Source organism: Melitaea cinxia, chromosome 9 (genome assembly GCF_905220565.1).
Source record: "Melitaea cinxia chromosome 9, ilMelCinx1.1, whole genome shotgun sequence".
In the NCBI taxonomy this organism is placed as follows: Eukaryota; Metazoa; Arthropoda; class Insecta; order Lepidoptera; family Nymphalidae; genus Melitaea; species Melitaea cinxia.
The window spans coordinates 9044559-9066618 of NC_059402.1; the positions used below are offsets into that span (position 1 = coordinate 9044559).

Genomic DNA, 22060 nt, shown 5'->3' on the forward strand with positions numbered 1-22060 from the left:
GAACGAAGGTCGCCAGGTCAGCTTGTTAAATATAAATAGGACCACATGACACGCAACACCTTTCGATTAAAACAAAAATCATCAAAATCCCAGTCAAATGTAGCTACATAAAATAATAGGTATTATTGTATTGAGAACCTCCTCCTTTTTTTGGAAGTCGGCTACTAAAACTTAATTTATATTTCTTTTAGTAATTATTTTTGCACTACTTTACATTTAGTTTTTATGTTACAACCAAATTACTTTTATAATGTTTCAATTCATATGAATGAATACGATCCATTTACTTGTTTTGAAGGATTTCATGGACAAACAATCATGTAAAAAAAAAAAAACCTATACTTGTTTGGGGGCCTAACAATAGGTTCATATGTGATTATTTTCCAGTTAATTTTGTAAGTAAAGGATTGGTATTCGTTTTATGGATTCAAAAATTAAACATTGGAGTAAAACAATCACATGTTTTTATGTACAGCTTTTTTATTACCGTTTTAAATTAAGTTCAAATAATATAATAATGTTTTCACCGCACGGAGATAATTTCATATACATTTATTGTTTTTATTATATACACCTGTCTCGGGTATGTTACTTAATAGGTCACTCGAAGCTAAGTTAAGTAATGTTTAAGTTACGTCATGTTTACTAAGTTCAACAATGTTATAATGCGATTACCAGAGATAACTTAATCTATGATAAAGAGATTAGTGAAGAAAGATATTGTACGTTACAAAATATTTGGTTTCTGTTTCGTGAACGCATTAAGCTACTTATGACTATGAGCACATATGATTCATACACTAGAGGAATATTTTTTATCTAAAAGATAATTTGCTCATAAGCTATTAAGCTGTTAGGAAATACAGCCATCCATTTGTCTATGATTAACAAAAACTGGCAAAAAGCTATAAAAAGCTCCTCACTGACTGCCAACAGAAAATTTCCTTTCCAAGAAAAAAAAAACCACAATTTGTTAATTTATTCGTTGCGTTTTTAGTTCCAAAAATGTTTAATATAACATTATACACAAAAAAGTATTGCGGAACCTTGAATAACAATAATTAAAATTTTAACGTCATAACTCGTATTTGGAAAATAAGAAATCAGTTATAAAGTATATCCAATATCTATACAAATAAACAAAATTGAAGTGTCTGTTTGTAATATTATACTAACCGCTTTTTACTAAACATATGGATGTTTACACGCTACATATACCAAAATAACATTTTTTACAATTTTTGTCTGTCTATCTGTCTGTTTGTTCCGGCTAATCTCTGAAACGGCTAGACCGATTTTAACGGGACTTTCACTGGCAAATAGCTGATATAGTAAGGAGTAACTTTGGTCACTTTTATTTAAGAAATTTTTTTATTTTATGACTCCGCGGACTGTACAATGACTTTTTTGTTAAATTACACGTGGATGAAGTCGCGTGCACAGCTAGTTTTTAAATATATTTGTAACAGTACGAACACCCATGAAGGGTCGACGTCACGTATCCTGGGAAATAATCTCTAGTGTCGAATCACGTGCGTAGGCCCGCTTCTCTCTTTCACTGAATACAATGTGTCCCTTTAAATATGTAAAAGGTATTTAGTAGCGATTGATTGTACCTGGAATAGGGGACACTTGTACAATTATTGAATTATTTAAAGCTGTTCGCTTTACAACAAAATATAATCGGTCTAATCCTATTTTTACTTTTATGTTATTTTTATAATACAGTTTGTTCTATATAAATTCCTATTTTAGTATGAATGATGCTAAAGATATGTATTCAATGGTCTAAAAAATAATCTACGTATTTGTAATGTTACTAAAATAAAAATAAAAAACGAGTTTGCTTTAGACCACACGACTGAAGTAAAATTTCTTTAGCTCTATCTAACTAATACATATCTCCCTCTCAACTTCCGTTCTCCTCGCCTGAGCACTATTTTCGTAACACTCGTCACGCCTTCACCAGCTTACTCCGCAGAAATTTTACTTCAAAAATATATGTACTTTAATAACATTACAAATACGTAATTCATTCTAAAAACGTTATTGTGATTGATAATAAACAACAAAGACGTTCAAACGAAAAGCGATCCAATCCATAAGGGGTTGAAATTACCCAGTTGGAGTTGTTTTTCAAAATCTTAAAAATTAATTTATAAATAATAATTGTGTTTGCTCGCAAACGAAAAAAAAACCGACTTCAATTACACCGACAAGTAATACAACGTAGATCGATGAAAAAATAGTCAAGCAACTACGCGTTATCAAAGATTACTCAAAAAGTAGTTATCAGATCTCGATAAAATTTATATGTGACCACATGATAAACATCAGCTTTCGATTGAATTAAAAATTATCAAAATCGGTACACCCATTAAAAAGTTATTGCGGATTTTCGAGAGTTTCCCTCGATTTCTCTGGGATCCCATCATCAGATCCTGGTTTCCTTATCATGATACCAAACTAGAGATATCCCCTTTCCAACAAAAAAAGAATTATCAAAATCGGTACATCCAGTAGAAAGTTATGCGGTATAATACAACGTAGGTCGACGAAAAAAGCGTCAAGTAAAAACGCATTATTAAATATAACTCGAAAACTAGTTGTTAGATCTCAAATAAATTTAAATGGGACCAATTGGCACACACCACCTTTCGATTAAAACAAAATTGGTCGAAATCGGTCTACCCGGTCAAAAGTTCTGATGTAACATACATAAAAAAAAAAAAAAAAAAAAAAAAAAAAAAAAAAAAAAAAAAAAAAAAAAAAAAAAAAAAAAAAAATACAGTCGAATTGAGAACCTCCTCCTTTTTTGGAAGTCGGTTAAAAAGACCTTGGCTTTTAAAATTCATTTGTATGAAGATGATAATTTTGTTTTTAAGATCATCTATAGATCAATGTTTGAGATACAAAAAAAAATGGGACTTGTGTTTCATCGGTTGCCATATCACATAACTCTTGTACAACTCTTTCGTTAAGCGCTTATATCGTAATTATAATTCAAGTATACATTAAATGTACTTAGTAATATTTTAAAGGTCTATTAAAAATAAATAAGTAACTTAATAATATTCTTATTTACCCTTTCTTAATTTATTCACAGTTCTTACTTCAAATATGTCATTTACTACTACTGCTGTATGTAATCACGGATGGAATCGGGATAGGCGCGTTAAGTGCAAAGTAAATATGTGAAGTGAGATTGTTTGATTGCACAGAGGTTCTTGCCCCTATTTGCATAGGGCGGATGATTTCCCCGAGGGGCTATCAACACTATTTATTCATGGGTCGTATCTGCGGTTGAAAACTCAAATTATTCTTATCTAGATTAAAATCTTCATTGTAAAACACTAAAACGCAGCTGTGCGATGGCGAAACAAAAGGTGACACTTGCGCAAGATGTACGCTATTTAGAAATCGTCATTATTAATGTAATTAAAACTGTAATTATACATAAGATACCTTTGTTTAAGTATACGAAATAAGATACATACCACCTGCGCGGTCTACCAATATAAAATACATCCACTTGAGTAAAATATTTACACGATGACAACTTCAAATAGTACGAGGGCTTCCACGTCATCGTATGATGCTATTATTGTTTATCTTTTGCTCATTATCTAGATGATATGCCGCATAGGTCAAGGATCATGAATCATTGCACGTTATAGATACAAGACAAGTATTTGCTAGACGGTATGATGGAAATTTTAAACCGACCTCGAAAAAGGAGGAAGTTCTAAATTCGATTGTATTTTTTTATGTTTGTTGCCTCAGACCTTACTGGTGAACCAATTTCGATGATTATTTTTTTTTAATCGAAAGGTAAACTTAATCGAGATCTGACGAGTACTTTTTGAGTTGTCTCTAATAACGCGTATTTGCTTGGCTATTTTTTCGTTTACTTACGTTGTATATACGGTTTTAGTATCACATTTTTTTTCAGTTCGGTCGCCCAGCCAAATGTCAAGCCTGCCGTAAGGAACTTCGTTTCAATTATATGTACGTAGTGTGCCTTACATATGACGCGACAATTTATTTTGTTACAATGGAGCTGTGTAAACTACGAATGCTCATACGAATATTAAGTTAATATCTTACGTAAAACACAATTCGGCCTTTTAAGGCTAATGGGTCTTAAATCGTTCTACAACATTTTTTGTACAACGAAAATGTGTGAAACATGAATCTCATACGTTATATGTTTTCGAACGATTACGTCATAAACGATATTTATGATATGCAATTATAATTAAAGTTTGCTGCTAGTGACGTAATTTCCATTACTTAAGAGATAAACGATTCCTTAAAAACGTTTAGAGAAATCCATGTCACGGTTTCGTTGTGTTTTGTATATGAAACTGACATCTGCGAATTTCTTAGCTCATTGTTACTTTAATAATACTGTTAATAAAATAATAATTATAATGCCAATCTTTAACTTCATATAAGAGAATTCTTACACCTTGAATTGAAGAAGTCAAGGTAATGAGATATAGGTAGAGATACTAGGTAAATATACTACGATATGAAGATAAAGATCTATATGCACAAATATAAAAAGAGAGAAATATATTGTTTTTTTTTTGTATAATATATGATGTCGTGGTTTGATACCTGAAGTAAGACTGTAACACTAAAAGTTTGCAATATAAAAATAAAAGGGTTTTAAATTAAGAAAAAACTCACTTGTTAACTGTTAATCACTGACCAGTTTTTAGACCCGTCGTTGTTAGTTATTTACTCGGGGAAAAATATTTCAATTTATCGTTGTTAAGATGATTTAATCATTCGATATTTTTTCCTAGTATTTTAACACGACAATTTCGTGTCTAGTATTCTTTCACATTAGTTATTGTCTTACTTACATTTTCACGCGAAATATTTATGCTGTTTTATTAATTAACTGAATTAATAATGAGTTGTATGTTTGAATGAGTTGTATGTTTGAATGAGTTGTATGTTTGAATGAGTTGTATGTTTGACTCATTACAGCCTATACAGTCCACTGCTGGACATAGGCCTCCACAAGTTTACGCCAAAAATAACGTGAACTCATGTGTTTTGCCAAGGTTTTGCCCATAGTAACCACGCTGAGCAGGCGGGTTGGTGACCGTAGGGCTGGCTTTGTCGTACCGAAGACGCTGCTGCCCGTCTTCGGCCTGTGTATTTCAAAGCCAGCAGTTGGATGGTTATCCCGCCACCGGTCGGCTTTTTAAGTTCCAAGGTGGTAGCGAACCGTGTTATCCCTCAGTGGCCTCTTACGACACCCACGGGAAGAGAGTACAGTACTTTAGCTTAGTTACCTTCTTTTATCTAAAATAATACAAATAATTCGTATCAAATATTTGATAACGACGAGGACATTTCCTAAAGACAGAACTATACATTGTACCTACAATAATTTTAATATTTACTTGTAAAGATAATCAGTAAAATTATAGTAGATGGATTATACAGATAAACGTTTTTTTAAAGATAATATTTTATTAAAAAAATTGTTTAAAGTATTAAAATAATTTTACTTTGCTAAATTATTCTCTCCAATTTTAACAACATCTATAATATAAAAATGAGTCGCTGAATGTGTTGCTAAGCGCAAAATTCGAGAACGGTTGGACCGATTTCGCTAATTCTTTTTTAAAAATATTCCTTGAAGTACGAGGATGGTTCTTAAGGAGAGTAAAATTCTAAAAAAAAAAAAATTAATAAAATTAAAGAATCGACTGTTAGGCGATACGAAGTTCGCCGGGTCAGCTAGTTTTATATATAAATAATCAACATCTGATACTTTTTAAATCTAAGATAGGTTATAAATATAATATCTAATATAATAAAAGTCAAATAGGCAGGTTTATTTTTATTATGAATAGTATCGATATTAGAATAATATCACTGTATCTGTAATGATTTGTTAAATAAAAACATTTGACCATCACTAAGTTCTTCTCACCAAACTACAGAGTTAAATACTTTTCCCTCGAAAAAGCACAAATCACTTCAAGTTTTTTTATTCGAGTACCCGCAATAAAATGCTATATCACGCCACGCATCTTTCTTTGAACGTTACTTTTTATTTTCTAAATAAAATAGTTCATTGTTAAGACGTTGCTGCCCCACAATTTCTTTTATGACGTGAAGTTTTATAATTTTTAACTGTTCACTGTTTTATCTTTTATCTAACCACATGTGTAATGTCTTTCTAATCTTAGAAGTTCGAGTATGATAAGGTCTTAAAATACACGAAATGTATTATCAACAGCAACCTTTTTTTATTATTCGAGACAACAAGTAAGCTATATTATTTTTTTGTTTTGAAGTTAGACTTTTGAACGTCCGTCAGCCTGCTACAGTTCATAGGAATCGCAAAAGATAAGCATCTTTGAAAACCTTATAGTATCACTGGAGTTCTTACAGGTATAGGCAGAGACAAATAAACAAAAAAGTTTAAAAGTATTAAATTTCTTGTTCGTTTAATATCTACCAACCATATAAATTAAAGATATAATTTTTAAATGACACATATTGCTCTCATAATTTATTATCATTGCTTAGAAAATAAAAGATTCATTTGTTACTATATTGTGTAATAAAAGAGTTCACGCTGTTCCTATTTTGTTTGGTTATTTTAGGGTGCGGGTGTGTACACATCATTTAATAAATGAAATATGTGAAAGCTTTAGTTACATAGGTCGGCCGCCCATCGAGGGGTAAAAATGCGGTGTGAGGTATATTGATTAAAATACTAAAAATATGTGCCACGGTTATTCAAATGAAATATTTCTTTACTTTGTTATTGTATTATTTTTAGAATCTATCTCAATATATTTTTTTCATCGTACGTTGCTTTACTATTCTTTTCATTAATTTAAATTAATAAATCGTATTCTTAATAGACTTTTGTTTTAAAAGTAAAAGTGCGTTACGATTAATTTTAAACAAAATTGTAAAACTATTGATTCAAAGCCATTTTAGTAAATCGAGGACCCTGTGCTTAGATTGTAAAAGTTACGAAAGCTTATAGCAAGCAATTCTTTTAATATCGATGTAGGCGGTGTGAGAGGTACTAACGTGTTAAGATAGCAGACTTAATTGTCCCTTTGAACGGCGCATTTAACACGTGCTATTGTAAAAATATAAAACTGAAAAAAGATTGACTATAAAACTAACACGTGAAATATAAAAAAGATGGATATTTTGATAACGGATTTTGACCTCGAGACGCTGCATTTTATGACCGTGTTACTTACATTTTTTTTATTTGATTTTTGATGTCATATTAGTCCAACCTGTTCGACCGGTTTTTGTCTTGTATTGGATATTTGTGCATTATGTAATAGTATTTTAACCGACTGCCGAAGAAAGATTGATACATATTTAAATCGTATCGTTTGTTCGGTTTCGTTTTTATCTGTCACTCGGCGTCTAAACAATGTTAATCGCTTGGAAGCGCCTATGGACTTACAAGTAACCTATGTTTACTCAGCGTACATTGTCATTATTTTATCTATATAATATTAATTTAATGTGACTGAACTTCGTTTAGTTCATGACTTATTGGTTTATATTTTTTTAAGTAACATCTTTTTGTTCGTAACGATCGTTAGGCTTGAGAGTTGCAGCGAAGTTAATTACGGTTGTTACAAATTATAATATAAGCGTCATAAATAGGTTATGGTACAAATAGCCGGTTGCACACTATTATGCTCAATACTTTATTTAAAATACAGATATGTAACAATCATAAAACAGATTGGTAACCTTTGTTACAACACCGGCCGGCCGTCTTCGGGTCGAGTTCTTGGCTGTTAGTCCATAAAACTGAAAAAAAGTAGTTCCATACTGCTATATAACATAGTAAATAAAATAAATATGTAGTAGTAATTATTATTTAGTATTTTGTTACTGACTACATTATCTTCTTTCTTTACCATTGTATACACCTACAATCATTCAACCTAAATTTTACGTCCGACTCCAACTTATTTACATTACATTACATTACAGTTAATAATCATAAACTATAAATATAGTGGTTCCATGTCCGTGGTAAAACATGAAGGTATAAAAAATATGTTTAAAAATAATAAATTAAATCTGGAGATTATGAATCAGTTATTTGAGTAGGACCTGTTTTTGTAAGAGATATAATATAATTATAGCTCTTATTTAATTATAACTATACTTTACCCGTCATCGCACAAAACATAGTCACGTAGAATCACAGACACATTCATTTACATAACTTTCCATTACTGCAAATATTTACTTGTTATATACCTACGTGTGATTTGTTGCATTGTAGTTATATTTATTGAGTTCAGTAGCACGGTTCACTAATTTCTTTTTATATTTTTCATTCAGACGTTGTGCATATAAACGATGAATTGCATGATATGATAATACCCAGTTAATAAATTTACCTTAATTACGAATTAATGAACATTTCTAATTTTTCATAAATTATTTACCAATTATACTTAATCTATTCAATATGGTTATTATAATAAAAATTAATATATGAGTAAATTTATTATTACAGAAGGCCATCGTATTTTAGCTTTCTAATATTATCATAATTAAAAATAATAAAATGAGTCTTAAAATTTATTTGTAGTAAAATAAACCGTTGTTTCATTAAAATTAAAATATTAAGTATTAATTTTTAACGTTCAGATAATGTAATGTGAATATTAAGACTCTTCAAAATTTAGTAATGGACGAAATAAATACAAAACAAAAAAAAAAAAGAATTTCTTCTATAATGTGAACGACTCTTGGATTTGTAAGCTTGTAATTCAGATTTCTTAACATTTTTGGCTGAAACAATATTTTATGCCGTAGAAAACTTTTTAATAAATGGGATATTTAAAGTTGATCAAAAATAATTAATAATAATAATAAATAGTTTTTATTTTTCACATAAGCCTCATGGATACGAATACGATGATAATTAGTAATTTCAAACAAATCAACAGATTTTTTTCATTTTAATAATGCGAATAATTCACACACCTAGTTTTAAGGTTGAGAAATAAATAAGAAATGTGACAATAATTCTAAGTTTTATCACTAGTCAAACCGGAATATTTGTTAAAAATAAGACGACGTAAGAATAGAAGGCTAGATAAAACGTATAAAAGATTTAATCAAACCGTTAATTTTTTATAATTTCTTAAAGTTTAATTCGTCTACAACCGAAATTTTATTGTCTAACATCAAAAGACAAATTAAAGTACTATTGTACAAATTATTTGAAATTTTTATTTAAACAAAATCTTTAGATATACCTAACCATAAAAACCATTAACATGTAAGAGAAGTGATTGATTTGGTATTGACCCAATCAATTCTTATTGGAACAAATATAATGTTAGAGAATAAACAGGCGTGTAATAATGCCACTGTCAAGTGTTCTTATAAAAATTATAAATGAAAAGCAATAGATTTAGCGAATCAAATGCATATTAAGTTGTTTTGAACTTAATAAAACTAAAATTTATGCCTAAAACTATTTTAATATTATTTTGTAATAACCAAATCGAGCAAAGTGTATTCCGTTCGAAAATTATATATATATATATATATATATATATATATATATTTTTTTTATAATTCAGACATAAATTGTATCAGTTCAGTTATTTGGGCTATGTTAGTATAAAATAATCGAGTTGAACAACAAGACAACAAGTCATAGTTTAAAATTAAACTGGTAGCGTTTGATTGATCGAATTGAAATATCGTCACAGTAATGCCTTTGATAAGATGTAATGCAGCTGCAGCCATTCTGAACCCGCATTATATTCATGAAACGCTGTTGCATACGAGAGCCCATCGAGACTGCACTTGCACCCAATTAGTTCCACTGGAGATGTTACAGTGCACTACATTTTATATCTACACGCGAATCGTGTTCTTAAGACAGTTGATATAAAGGTGTAGTCGATATATATTTGTTCTTCGACATGTAGTTATATTTTCCACCTACGTGAAGAGCGCTATTAATACAATTATAAAAAATGCAAGACATAATTACTTGCTTATAGTTTTGTCTTATGGGAAATCTTATGCATTATTAAATACTACTTAAAAATATATTATAATTTGATTTGGTATAGTTATCACATGTATGCAACATGTGTATGTAATATTGTGTTCTACTTATAGTAAATATCTAATCAGTGATATCGCAGACAAGCCCTTGGTTTCGACTTTACAGAAAGTTACCTTTCTTTCATTTTTATGTTTAAACATATATATGTGGTTAGCGATGGTAATAGCGCTTGCATCAGTTAAGTGATCGTAAAACTATCGATAATTGTACCTACACGCACGTGAGCACAGATTTTTAATGACTTTTGTTATTAGTTAGTTGTAATTATTATTTGAAAATGTGAAGTATGTTATTATATTATGTAATTTGTAGTAACAAAAACTGTTTTGAAATAAGAACTCTGTTTTGAACTCTGCTGTTTGAAATCTAACAATAAGGGCCACAAAACAATTTGCGTTTGTTTCCTTAATATAACATCTTGCTGTAAACGTTGTATTTTTTTGTTTTATTTCACAAAATAATCCACTATGCAAACTTTAATTTCTTTTAAGCTATGACAATTTAGAAGTTTTACATGCACTGAGTTTTGATGTTACTTCTTCGTCAGTCATGGCGTCAAAGTTATTCAAATTTTCATATATTAAAATCAATTTCGCAGTTTCAAAATTTATCGCTTACATAAAAATTAATCTTCCACTTACATGTTTAATATGACTGTAGATAATATAGAATATTATACTATATACTCGTAGAATTGAAAATATTTATCGAATACAAAGGTTTAAAATATTTCTAGTAAATAAATAAAATAAGTAAAACTAGATAATGTTTTCTAGTTCTTGTTTTAAATAGATAAAATGAAGTGATTTATTTATCAGAAGGTCTTACGTATGTTAATATTCTTAAATATCAATTTATTAAGTAGCATAGAAGTGCATTTCTGAGTTACGTAGGTAATTGTTATGTATCTAACGTGTAAATAATAATAGATAATCCAATATACTAATTTTATTACGTTTCGTATAGCAATAGAAAATTGACACAGAATACAATTAACCGACACATTACATTAAGTATTTAACATAAGAAAGCAAGTTAGACTATTTCCGTATCCCACGGAAAGTCGCACTGAATAGTGATGTCTAACAGTAATAAATACATATATGCATGTATATAGATTACGCTATGCTACGTATAGTTTGACTTTAAACTTAATTTTGTTTTGATCAATAGATTCGTATCAGTACAGCGTCGCCTGTAGGAGTCACTAGATACATTCAAAGGTTACGTGTACATACTATAGGGTATACTTTACCTCTCTTATTAAATTTGAATTACAAAGTCAGCAGAACATTAATTACCGATATCAAGTAGGTGTCGCATAAATGTTTTTATGTTGGTATAATAATTTTTAACAGGACTGTCGATAATATTAATAACATTAATAACTAGGATTCTAATTTGATTTAACAATTGAAGTTTCTAACAGTTTTTAATTTTTCCAGTGTATTATTCCATTCGAAATATTACAAAAAAAAATCATGTTCTTACGAACCACTACGATCAACAACAAAAAATATCAGCTAAAGTTATCGAGCCGTTCTCACAGCATGATGCAAAAGACTTTTACACGTAGGCAAATGTATAAAAGACTAGACTAGTACCCTGTGCGCATTGCTACCTTTTTTTTTGGTCGTACCAAGTCGGAAACCTTTGTGGGCTCATGCACAACACGTTGCTGAAGATCATGACATAATAAAATGCATGGTTAAGGATTCTATAAAGGACACACAGACAAACCTTCATTTTTATATATATAGATATTGCTTAGGATTCGGAGAGCATGTTAAGTTGTCGGTGCCGGTTGTTATCATGTACACCTGATAGCGATCGTTACTCAAAGTAGGGAATATATCCGCCAACCCGCAGTAGAGCAGCGTGGTGGATTAAACTCTGATCCTTCTCCTACATGGGGAAAGAGGCTTATACCAGCAGTGGGATATTACAGACTGAAGCGTATAAAAGATATTGCTAATATATCTTTAGTTAAGTAATTTATCATAATTTATAAAGATGAAGCGATTAAAAGCATTAACCTCAGAGGTTTTCTAATAAAACATTTAAGTAGGTATCTATAGCTTCTTCAGCGGAAGCAGTTTAATTAGTGGGCTGTAAAAGTAAAAATACCGACACATCTATCTACTTCTCAAATAAACTATTTTGGTCTTTTCTCTTCGAGTAGTGATGCTCTTTTATTTGACGCAGTAAACCAATGAACATAAAAAATCAATTTAAAATACATTTTAAATTTGCTTGTTCATTGACTATTTTAGTTATTTACGTGAATTATGTCTTGAATTCCTATTTAACAACTTAAAATTGCTACTTTACTATTGGCACCAAATCAATAAGTTGCTGTTGGAAACACATGAATATAACTTACGGCCACTCTGAATTTACTTGCGAGTACTAGTCTTAGACTTTTGACGTAAATTTTATACAAATTGTGTCAAAAACCTATCGCTAGTAAGCAAAACCAGAAGTTTTAAGCGGTCGTTAACCAAAAACTTATTTTTTTAACGTTAACATAATATGTAACATGATAATTATGGATGCGGCTTTAGTGGGAAAATGCATTTCCAGATTCACAAAAACTTCTACCTCATTTTATTAATGAATTATCTCATAAAGATGAACTTGATACAGTTCTTAATTATTTTAATATGAAACCATGAGCTGTAGTAGTGTAGTTATAGGGACTGCCACTCATAGAAAATGTTTCTGATATTGTGAACTCCAAATAGGCGTTAAAACACTTTCGCTGTGTCTGTCTACCTACTTTAAACAATAATAAATGACCACATTATCGAAATGATTATAAACTGAAATCATAAAAAGATAAACCTGCATTGTATACGTTAAGTGTAGTAATAATCTATATAAATAAAAATGAATGTTGCTAAGTAAGTTGCAGTTAGTAAAACACAATTACACATTCTTAAAGATCAAGTTAAAACAATGCATGTTAAACTTGACCCTGAACCGTCTTGCTCAATTACGCTTTGACCTGAACTGATGCATTTCACAACAATTCTGTTTAACTAATGGATAATTTACCTATTGTAATCATTCCTTTATATTTAAGAACATTATTTCTTTATTTCGTACCTGTCAAATGTGATATATAATTAATAACTATATAGTTATATTTGGATAGACATTTTTGAGACAGACTACAATTTATAGATATATAGATATATTTCTAGTGTAAATATTGTAAATTTATGTTATATTGTAATCGGAAATTCCATTTTCAACCAACTTCCAAAAAGACGGAGGTTATCAATCCGACTGTGTTTTTTTGAACATTTGTCTAAAGAGCATATTAGTTAGGGCTTTATGGTTCATCACATTACGAGTTATCTTTATTTTAGCATGTTGCGTGATAGAAAATTATCTAGACGCGAAAGACCGTCCCGGAAATAAAATGCAAATTAACATGTGCATGTAGCACGCAATGCATGTGATAGATTTATATATATGTTAATATAAGTAATATTTTAAATATAAAAGTTTTGAACAACCTAATATTTTGAGAGATTCAATTCAGTCAATTTGTACTCTAAAGGGACGCTAGAGTGAAAGGTTTGGTAGTTCTGATTTCTTTCATTCTAAATGTAATTTGTTGTTCTGAATCTGATAATGAGGTTTGCGGACAAAATTTCATGACGCAATATTGAAAAAATCGCAAAGAACGAAATAAATCTGGTTTTTTTTTCGGTTTTTTGTCTGAAACTCGAAAACTATTAAATTTTAGTAAATTAAAGTACTTAAAATTTTCTAGAAATATCACTAAATAGGTTTTTTTCAGACTATCCGTTCTGTCTCAAACGCGAGTTGAAAATTGGCAATTTTCAGCGGTTTTTGTAAAAACCACTTTTTACATTCCAAAACTTTATTTTTTATTAGAATGCTGTTATTTGATAAATTTCTCCTAGTTTACTTCATAAGTAATAAATAAGAAAAAAAGGATCGAAATTATTAAAATTAAATATCAAAAAAGGTAGGATATAACAAAATAAAACTTAAGATATCGTTACTTATGATCATATATTAATAAATTATTAATATTATTAATATATGATGGGTATGTTTAATCAATTTCCAGCACAAGCAGAATATGTACCGGGACCCATCGTCACCGAAGAATCTCAGCCTGAACTTTTTAAAAGTCAACGGCTCATATAATTTTAGGGGATGATCTGTGCTTTATGCAGACAAGCGATCAACTGTCGGATCAAAAAAAGCTTAACCCGCCTTAGCTCTTTTTTGAAAAATTTGGCGATTGATGATTTTACGGATTTATAATTGTGTTTGCTAGCAATCGAAAAAAACCGACTTCAATTACATCGACAAGTAATAAGTACAACGTAAGTAGACGAAAAAAGTTAACACACCCACTAGGTACTCGCCACTACGATTTTCGAAGGATCCCTTCGATTTCTCTGGAATGCCATCACCAGATTCGGGTTTCCTTATCATGGTATCACCCGTCATTACCCCATTCACAAGCATGACATGTAGCCCTCAAAAACTGAATACTCTTTTACTGTCTTGTGTGTATTCTAATATTCTTTACTTATATATCTACAGATAATTATACCGCCTTATTTTTTTTTCTTAAATATAATAATTACATAATTATATCAAAATAATATAGCCTATCTTTCAAGTTGTATTAAAATGCACACGGTGTGCAAATTTGATTAAAACCGGTTAAGTAGTTTAGAAGTCTATCGTGGACAAACTATGTGATGCGTTATATCTATATATAAAGATTTAAAATTGTACAGGAAAATAGTAATTACAGGTCATTAAAAAATTATTGATAGAAAACTGAGACGTCTTAAGAAGACAATCCTTACTTACCTTTTAGCAACTAACTCTATGGTCTGGAACTCTAGACAGTAATTAGAGTATGTTGCTAGCAACTTATGTACCTAACTGTTACAAAAATAAACTAAAAATTTCGTCACGTTGACCGAGGTGAAGATTCGTACATTGCCGCCAATGTCGTTACAAATCACTGCGCGTTTCGCGCCACAAGTTTCGCGTTCGGGATTGGTCGGATTAGATGGCGTGATGTCGGTAGGAGGGCGGGTGACGGGTGTGTCGCGTACTATCTGATTCAACGATGCGGAGGTGCTGCCCCCGCTACGTTGATGAGCTCGTTTCATTCGCATGGATGACGTAGACGACGCGTATTGTCACGCCATGAGTGCTGACGTACATTTCAAAATGAGATGAAGGTCATGCATACTTATTTAGTATTTTTATTTGAGAAGAATAATTGTAAGCTCCGATATATGATATTATCAATGACTGCTATACATATAATAATTTTCATTGATATTTCATTACCGAGGTTATGGTACAATTTGTACTTTGTGGTTTAAGTTATATGAATAAAAAAATTTCATAGACAAGTTGGATTACAAAAGCAACAAATTGCGGGTACACTGGTTACTGCAAAATGACTACCTCGAAATTAAATTGAAGAGTGGCACAATTGAAAGTCATAAAATCAATCAATCAATCAATCAATCAATCGAAATTGAAGAGAACTATCAACGTCGACGATATTATCTTTTGCCTATGATTACTTGGGCCAATGTGTAACACAATAAAAAAAATATAAATAGTGAAAGCTAAAAAGCGTTCATAAGTCTAATCGACAGTTTAATCGCTTGTTAACTTTCTTTCTGCAGTTGTTTCTGGCGAACTCTATGCAAGTACTCGGAGTTTTTCACTTTCTCCATACATGTGATGTGGCATTTCCATTCAGGTCGTTTTTCTTAACAAGTAAAGTCGTTTACCACAACTTAAATTACAAAATTACATATAATTATTTTAATATAAAATTTGTTCTCTAATGGACGGTTTCATGTAGTTTACTAGAGTGCAAATTAAATAGTTACTAAAATTGTAAACAATTGCCTACCTTTTTGGTGTAGTAGTGACGATGCGTCGGATGAGGTTTCGATTCCCGCTCAGAGCGGATATTTGTAATTGTACAAATATTTGTTTTAGGTTTGAGTGTTAGTCCTTGTAAATTTTTTCACTGTGGCTTGGAAAGTACTTAAATGCGGTCCCAGTTGTTAGAGATTTTAAGCTCCTAATAACTATCGTTTATTCGTTACTAATGGTTGGTAAAATTTTCGCTATATCGATATGGTGCAGCGTTAAGGAAGCTCCAATTTATTTGTTCTCTATTAATAGCATGGATGGACCATTTTTTCGGTTTCGCTTTGGTCAGTTTCGGCCTAACAATCTTGTTTTCTGTTTGGGCCAAAAAGTGGCCGAAACCCAGTTATTATCAAAGGATGCATCTGAGTGAGAGCTTAGTAAATAGGTTATGCAACTAAATATATATTAAAAAGAAATACTTAATTATCGTTTCTATTCTTAGGAACACATTACTTAAATCGTTTAATTCAAAATATGTAGTTTATGTCTAACGCCGAGAAGAAAGAATTTCATACATTTCTTGCGATTAAATTAGTTTAATCACTACTTAAATTTTAATTTCTTTTCGTGCAACTCGGTTTAAGTGTTTATTCGAAAGTTGTTCATTTTAAAAATATTACTTGCAAGAATAAGTCTTTACTTAAAGACGTGTGTTATACACAGCTAGTATATCTAGTAACCAGGGACTTTACCCGCACCAATTATTGTATACCCAGAGACGCTAAAAGCTATGCTTAGGTAATTACCAAATTATCTCTGCACTGGCATCTTATTCAGATTTATTTAAAAGGTTCTGAAATTAGTTCCAAAGCTCAAAAATGTTTAGTTCCAAAGCGTTCCAGTTTAATTATTAGAAGGTTGAAAATAAAAAGTAAATAGTTGTATTATTTAATATACCTCATATTTAAATTATCACTTCTTTTTATTAAACGACATTAAACTGTCGTTGTGTTAGCTCGCAAAATAAAAATAAAAAACAAGTAATAAAACGTAGGTATACCTTAGTCGTAGATAACTCAAAAATCTAGATAAAATTCAACAAGTGCCTATCAGCTTTCGATTAAAAAGTATCCATCAAAATCAGTACTCCAATTAAAGAGTTCCTTTTTTATGTCGGTTAAAAATACACTAGGTACATCGATCATGTCAGTTTCGGTTTCGACCGAAACTACTGACAACGGTTGAAATTTCGGTTTCGTTTCGGCTTCCGCTGAAAAACCAGTTTCGGTCGGACACTAATTTTAGTTTACAGGCTCTTTAGCTGATTTCTATATAGCTTAGATAAAGTATCAAAGTTTGCCAGTAGCTAAGTTACTAATAACTATACCAGTAAATGATTCATGATTACAAATCATATTTTTAGTAAAGTTTTAATAAAAAATGGTTTCAAAAAATAAATAAAGTCAATCATTTCTATCGTTCCAAGTTTTTTTTTTGTCATAAAAAGTACAGGGGTGACAAAAAAGTAGTTTGTATTATAGAACGTGTAAATATGGGGCCTTAACAATAATTGATAAACTCTAGGGATCGTCAAATGAAAGACATGATTTATAGACGTGTCCAAATAAAGCAGACGGGTAGGAGTTACGTACACGACTAATACAATATTTATCCATTAATCGAACGGAATACGGGTGTTAGCCGTAGATAAAACATTTCCTTGTCAATTTATTTTGGATTCCATACTCTAAATATAGAAACATGGTTTCCCTATAGCTATATATTACTTTGTACGACGAATATACGAATGTTCGTTTAGTCTATAATCTATACACAACATAAAACCAATGATGATTCGATTTTATTGTTTTAAAAACGTTTAAATGTTATTACTATTAAATTTTACATTAATTATACAATTTATAAAATGTACGAGTTCATATACACTTCGCCGGTTTCCTTAACCTAATATTCATTCTCATTGTAACTGTTAATACATTGTCATACATGCATGTCATACATGCATGTCATACATGCATGTCATACATGCATGTCATACATACATCAGTATTACATTATTTATTATAATACATGTACAACGGATCAGTTTTTTTAATGCGTTAATCTCGGAGACAACTGATATGATTATTAAAAAAATACATGTTTATGGCGCTGTAAAAATATTGCTAGGACACTTATAGAAACAGAGTATAATTATAGGAACGTAAGTGTAACCGTGCAGGTCGTATACCGATTTGATAAATGTAGGGTATGTATTATGTAACAATGATATCGTTATTTATATATTTATTCAAGTTGTCGTTATCGGTCGTCGGTATTTGCAGTACAAATTGCGAACCGCTCCCATGTGTTCCTTGTACAAACAACTGTAATAATATTAGCAACATAAATCTCGAAGTATTTATATGTATATTATATTTTAATTTTTATTTAACCAAACGGAATGGATTACGCATTTAGAGAGAGTTATCTTTTGTCGTTGATGTGTATTGATTTCGACGCTAAGATAGAGTCATCTTTTGTCGTTGATGTGTATTGATTTCGACGCTATGTAGCTATCTACATACAGCCGAGCCTGTTACTTTATTGGATAAATGATTTTTATCTTTTATATGATTTTGATGTGCATCATAATCATTACTAAAATTGGCTGTGAAGTGTTACGTTTATTTTATACAAGTTCCAGCTACTATTTCTTATTTTCGTATTTCCCAGTATTGTTAACTGGTTTGTGTCCGTCGGAGCGGTTAACTTACGTAGGTTATATGCACGTTTTTAAGGCTTAAATATTTTGCAATTTTAAATAGTCTTTTAATAAAGTTATTTAAGTAAATAATTATATTTACAAAACACACCGAACCCAAGATCAGAATCTGTATCAAGATAATTATTATTTTAGTCATTATTAATCATATTGATTGATTGGTTCTCTTATCATTTTAATTAAAAAGGTAATATTAATTTAGGTTCAGCAGAGCGTTGAATGTTATTAACAATACTGTCTCGACAATAGTTTTAAAAACTTTTTCTGTATAGAATCTGTATCTGAGTAGTTAAGATGAAATAATATAAAACGTTTTAACTAATGAAAAAAAAAAGTGAAAAAAAATCGACTATATGCAAAAGCTTGTTCCGGTTGAGCTCGTGTATTTATAAGTGGCCACTCACCCTGACAAGGTCACTTTTAAGGTTGCACGTTACATTGTAATCAATAAAGTTCCTGATGTAAGGTTCCAACTATACGATTACATACTAGATATATGTATGTGTCTATATATTGAAATTGAATATTCCATAAGGCCTAAACTTTCCTCGAACAATTTACTACTATGTATGCAATAAGAAAAAAACATGATAAAGACAGCTATTTTCTCAAAGTCACAAGTAGAACGTAGAATTTCGTTATAAGTAGCACTCAAACATTGAACATGTGTTCGTTATGTGTCTTTACTTAAGAAATTTCGAACGTTGTCGACAGATCCACTTGAATGCATTAAAGTATAAGAGGTTGTTACTGATTTTTCATGACTATAATAACGGAATTTTAAATCCGTAGTTTTTAAAAAATCTATACAAATAAATAAAATTGAAGTGCCTGTTTATAATATTAAAATAACCGCTTTTTACTAAATGTATGTGGATGTATACACGGTAAATACACAAAAATATTTTTTTTTTAAATTTCTGTTTTGCTAGACCCATTTTGACTGGGCTTTCACTGGCAGATAGCTGATGTAATAAGGAGTAACTTAGGCTACTTTTATTTTAGGAATTTATTTATTTTATAAGTCGAGAACTGAAAAGTAATTTTTTTTTGTAAATTCCACGCGGACGAAGTCGCGGGCACAGCTAGTAAGGAAATATGATTAAATTGTCCCGAACCAATAGAACTAAATCATATGATTTCAAAGATTAAACTTATTTCATGACGATTCTTAATTTACACAACTACACAATTATATTACAAATTATTATTAGTTAAGAACTTATTAAAATAATCGTTATACATTCATTATATAGCTATTATGTCAAATAAATTATATTTACCCGAATGTTTTTTGTCATTTCAGGAGTCTTAGGAGATGTCAAAAAGGAGTTTGATATCGGCGATGACAAAGCTGGACTTCTGCAGACAGTGTTTGTCATCGCCTACATGATATTTGCGCCCATTTTTGGCTACCTGGGCGATCGCTACTCGAGACGGTCTATAATGGCCTTTGGTGTGGCGCTCTGGTGTATAACTACTTTCGTAGGATCATTTATAACCGTAAGTATATTTTTAAATACAACTTCGATACGCAAAGCATTACTTTAGATCTATTTTTAGTTTTTCGGATATATTCATGATGATGTAATGAAATATTTATTTGGTAAATTGAAATAGGTAGGTAATAAAAATTCATTTTTAATTTTTGGTTTTCAGAATTTTAGCATGTTCGCGTTCTTTAGAGGGCTGGTCGGCATCGGAGAGGCATCATATTCGACCATTGCTCCCACAATTATTAGTGACCTCTTCGTCGGCAACGTTCGATCGAAAATGCTTGCGTTCTTCTATTTCGCCATACCCGTCGGAAGGTAAGATATAAACTAGAATGTAAGCTTACATGTTTGTTGTCTGAACATTTAAGAACACTATAGTTTTGTTTGTGTACTTGTGTAGGCAGTGTAGGTAGCAATTATCCGCTCCACCATGTCATAGAATACCGTTAAGTGAGGTCAATTTGAAGATCGGTGACTAATTGCTTCTGCATGTAAGTAATTGGAAAGTTCAAAGGTTTAGATTTATCTGGAATAATTACTTGATACGAATACTTTCTTGCATATCAATAATTCAAGGTTACCCATGGTTATTGTAGCGGAAAGTTTCAAACGGAGTTTTAGCATTTTCTAGATCTATAGCTATGCTTTAATAAATTCAATTTGTTAAGAATATAAATAGATATAAATTGAGGCAAGAATGATAAGTGATAATTCGTGTTTAGTTAGTTACAAATTGATGATTAATTACAAATAATTGATTATTAAAAAAACTACGTTTACAAAACCGACTTCAAAAACTAGTATTTGAATAAGATAAGTGAAAATAGTGGTACCATTTTATATTATGCAAAATTTTTGCTTTATTTAAACATTTTAACACCTAGTAGCTAACAACAAAGTCACGATCAAGTCTGCAGTAAATTGAATTTTATATGGTAATTAAACAACTGGTTTTAAAGTAATATTATTGTATTCCTATAATGATATGAAGAGCGCTTACCAACTGTTGACTACTAATTAATCAAGCGTTCAAGCCTAAACTCGTAGCGGACGTACGCAAAAATACATCTCTGCTCTCAATGGAATTTCACGGTCTGAGATTAGCGTGCCGATGATAGCAAACGAACGTGATATGATTTATTTCATCTAACTTCAGTGTAATTAGTAACATTTACGACAAATTGATTCACGCAGTGATAAATCAAGTTGGTGCCTGTTTGGGCTACGAGCTGCCTAACCTGACTTTATATTTATTTATCTTTACATATTTATCGCAAAGTTAAAATGTTTTTGTCGGTATTTTTCCACGATCTTTGTATTTGCACATGTTTTATTTATTTATTTACGATGTGGATTAATAGATTAGTTGAATTATTTATCAAAATCGTATGTTGTGCAATGACTGGTGACTTGGTGAGTTGTAATAATTGTATTGCATATAAAATAATTAAGCAGAAAAAAATTACGGCGTGTTACGGGGGTGGGGTGGGGGGGGGGGGGGGTTCTACAAAAATTACTAATAGTTGAACGCCCCCTAACCGATTCTTATCAACAGAGTTTAGTTTAATCGGAAACGTAAATCTCCACATTAACTTTGAAAAATGATGAAGATGAAAAATTATTTATAATACGCTTGTATGTATCTGTGCCTCCTACGATGCATGATGTAAATCGAAAATCATCATTTTTAAAGTGAGCAAAAACAAGGTTTCCAAAAAATTCTTGTTCGTAAACTAAGTGGATTAGGTT

The 22060-nt window shown here is 30.7% G+C and overlaps 1 protein-coding gene across 1 annotated transcript in view; it reads left to right on the forward strand.

The window, feature by feature from the left end:
- Window positions 1-22060, forward strand: part of LOC123656397 (protein spinster) — a 33390-nt gene that overhangs the window by 3247 nt on the left and 8083 nt on the right. The window contains exons 2-3 of the mRNA XM_045592086.1: window positions 20122-20318; window positions 20475-20626. Of these exons, the coding sequence (XP_045448042.1) occupies window positions 20122-20318; window positions 20475-20626 (349 nt within the window). The remainder of the gene's footprint in view (window positions 1-20121; window positions 20319-20474; window positions 20627-22060) is intronic.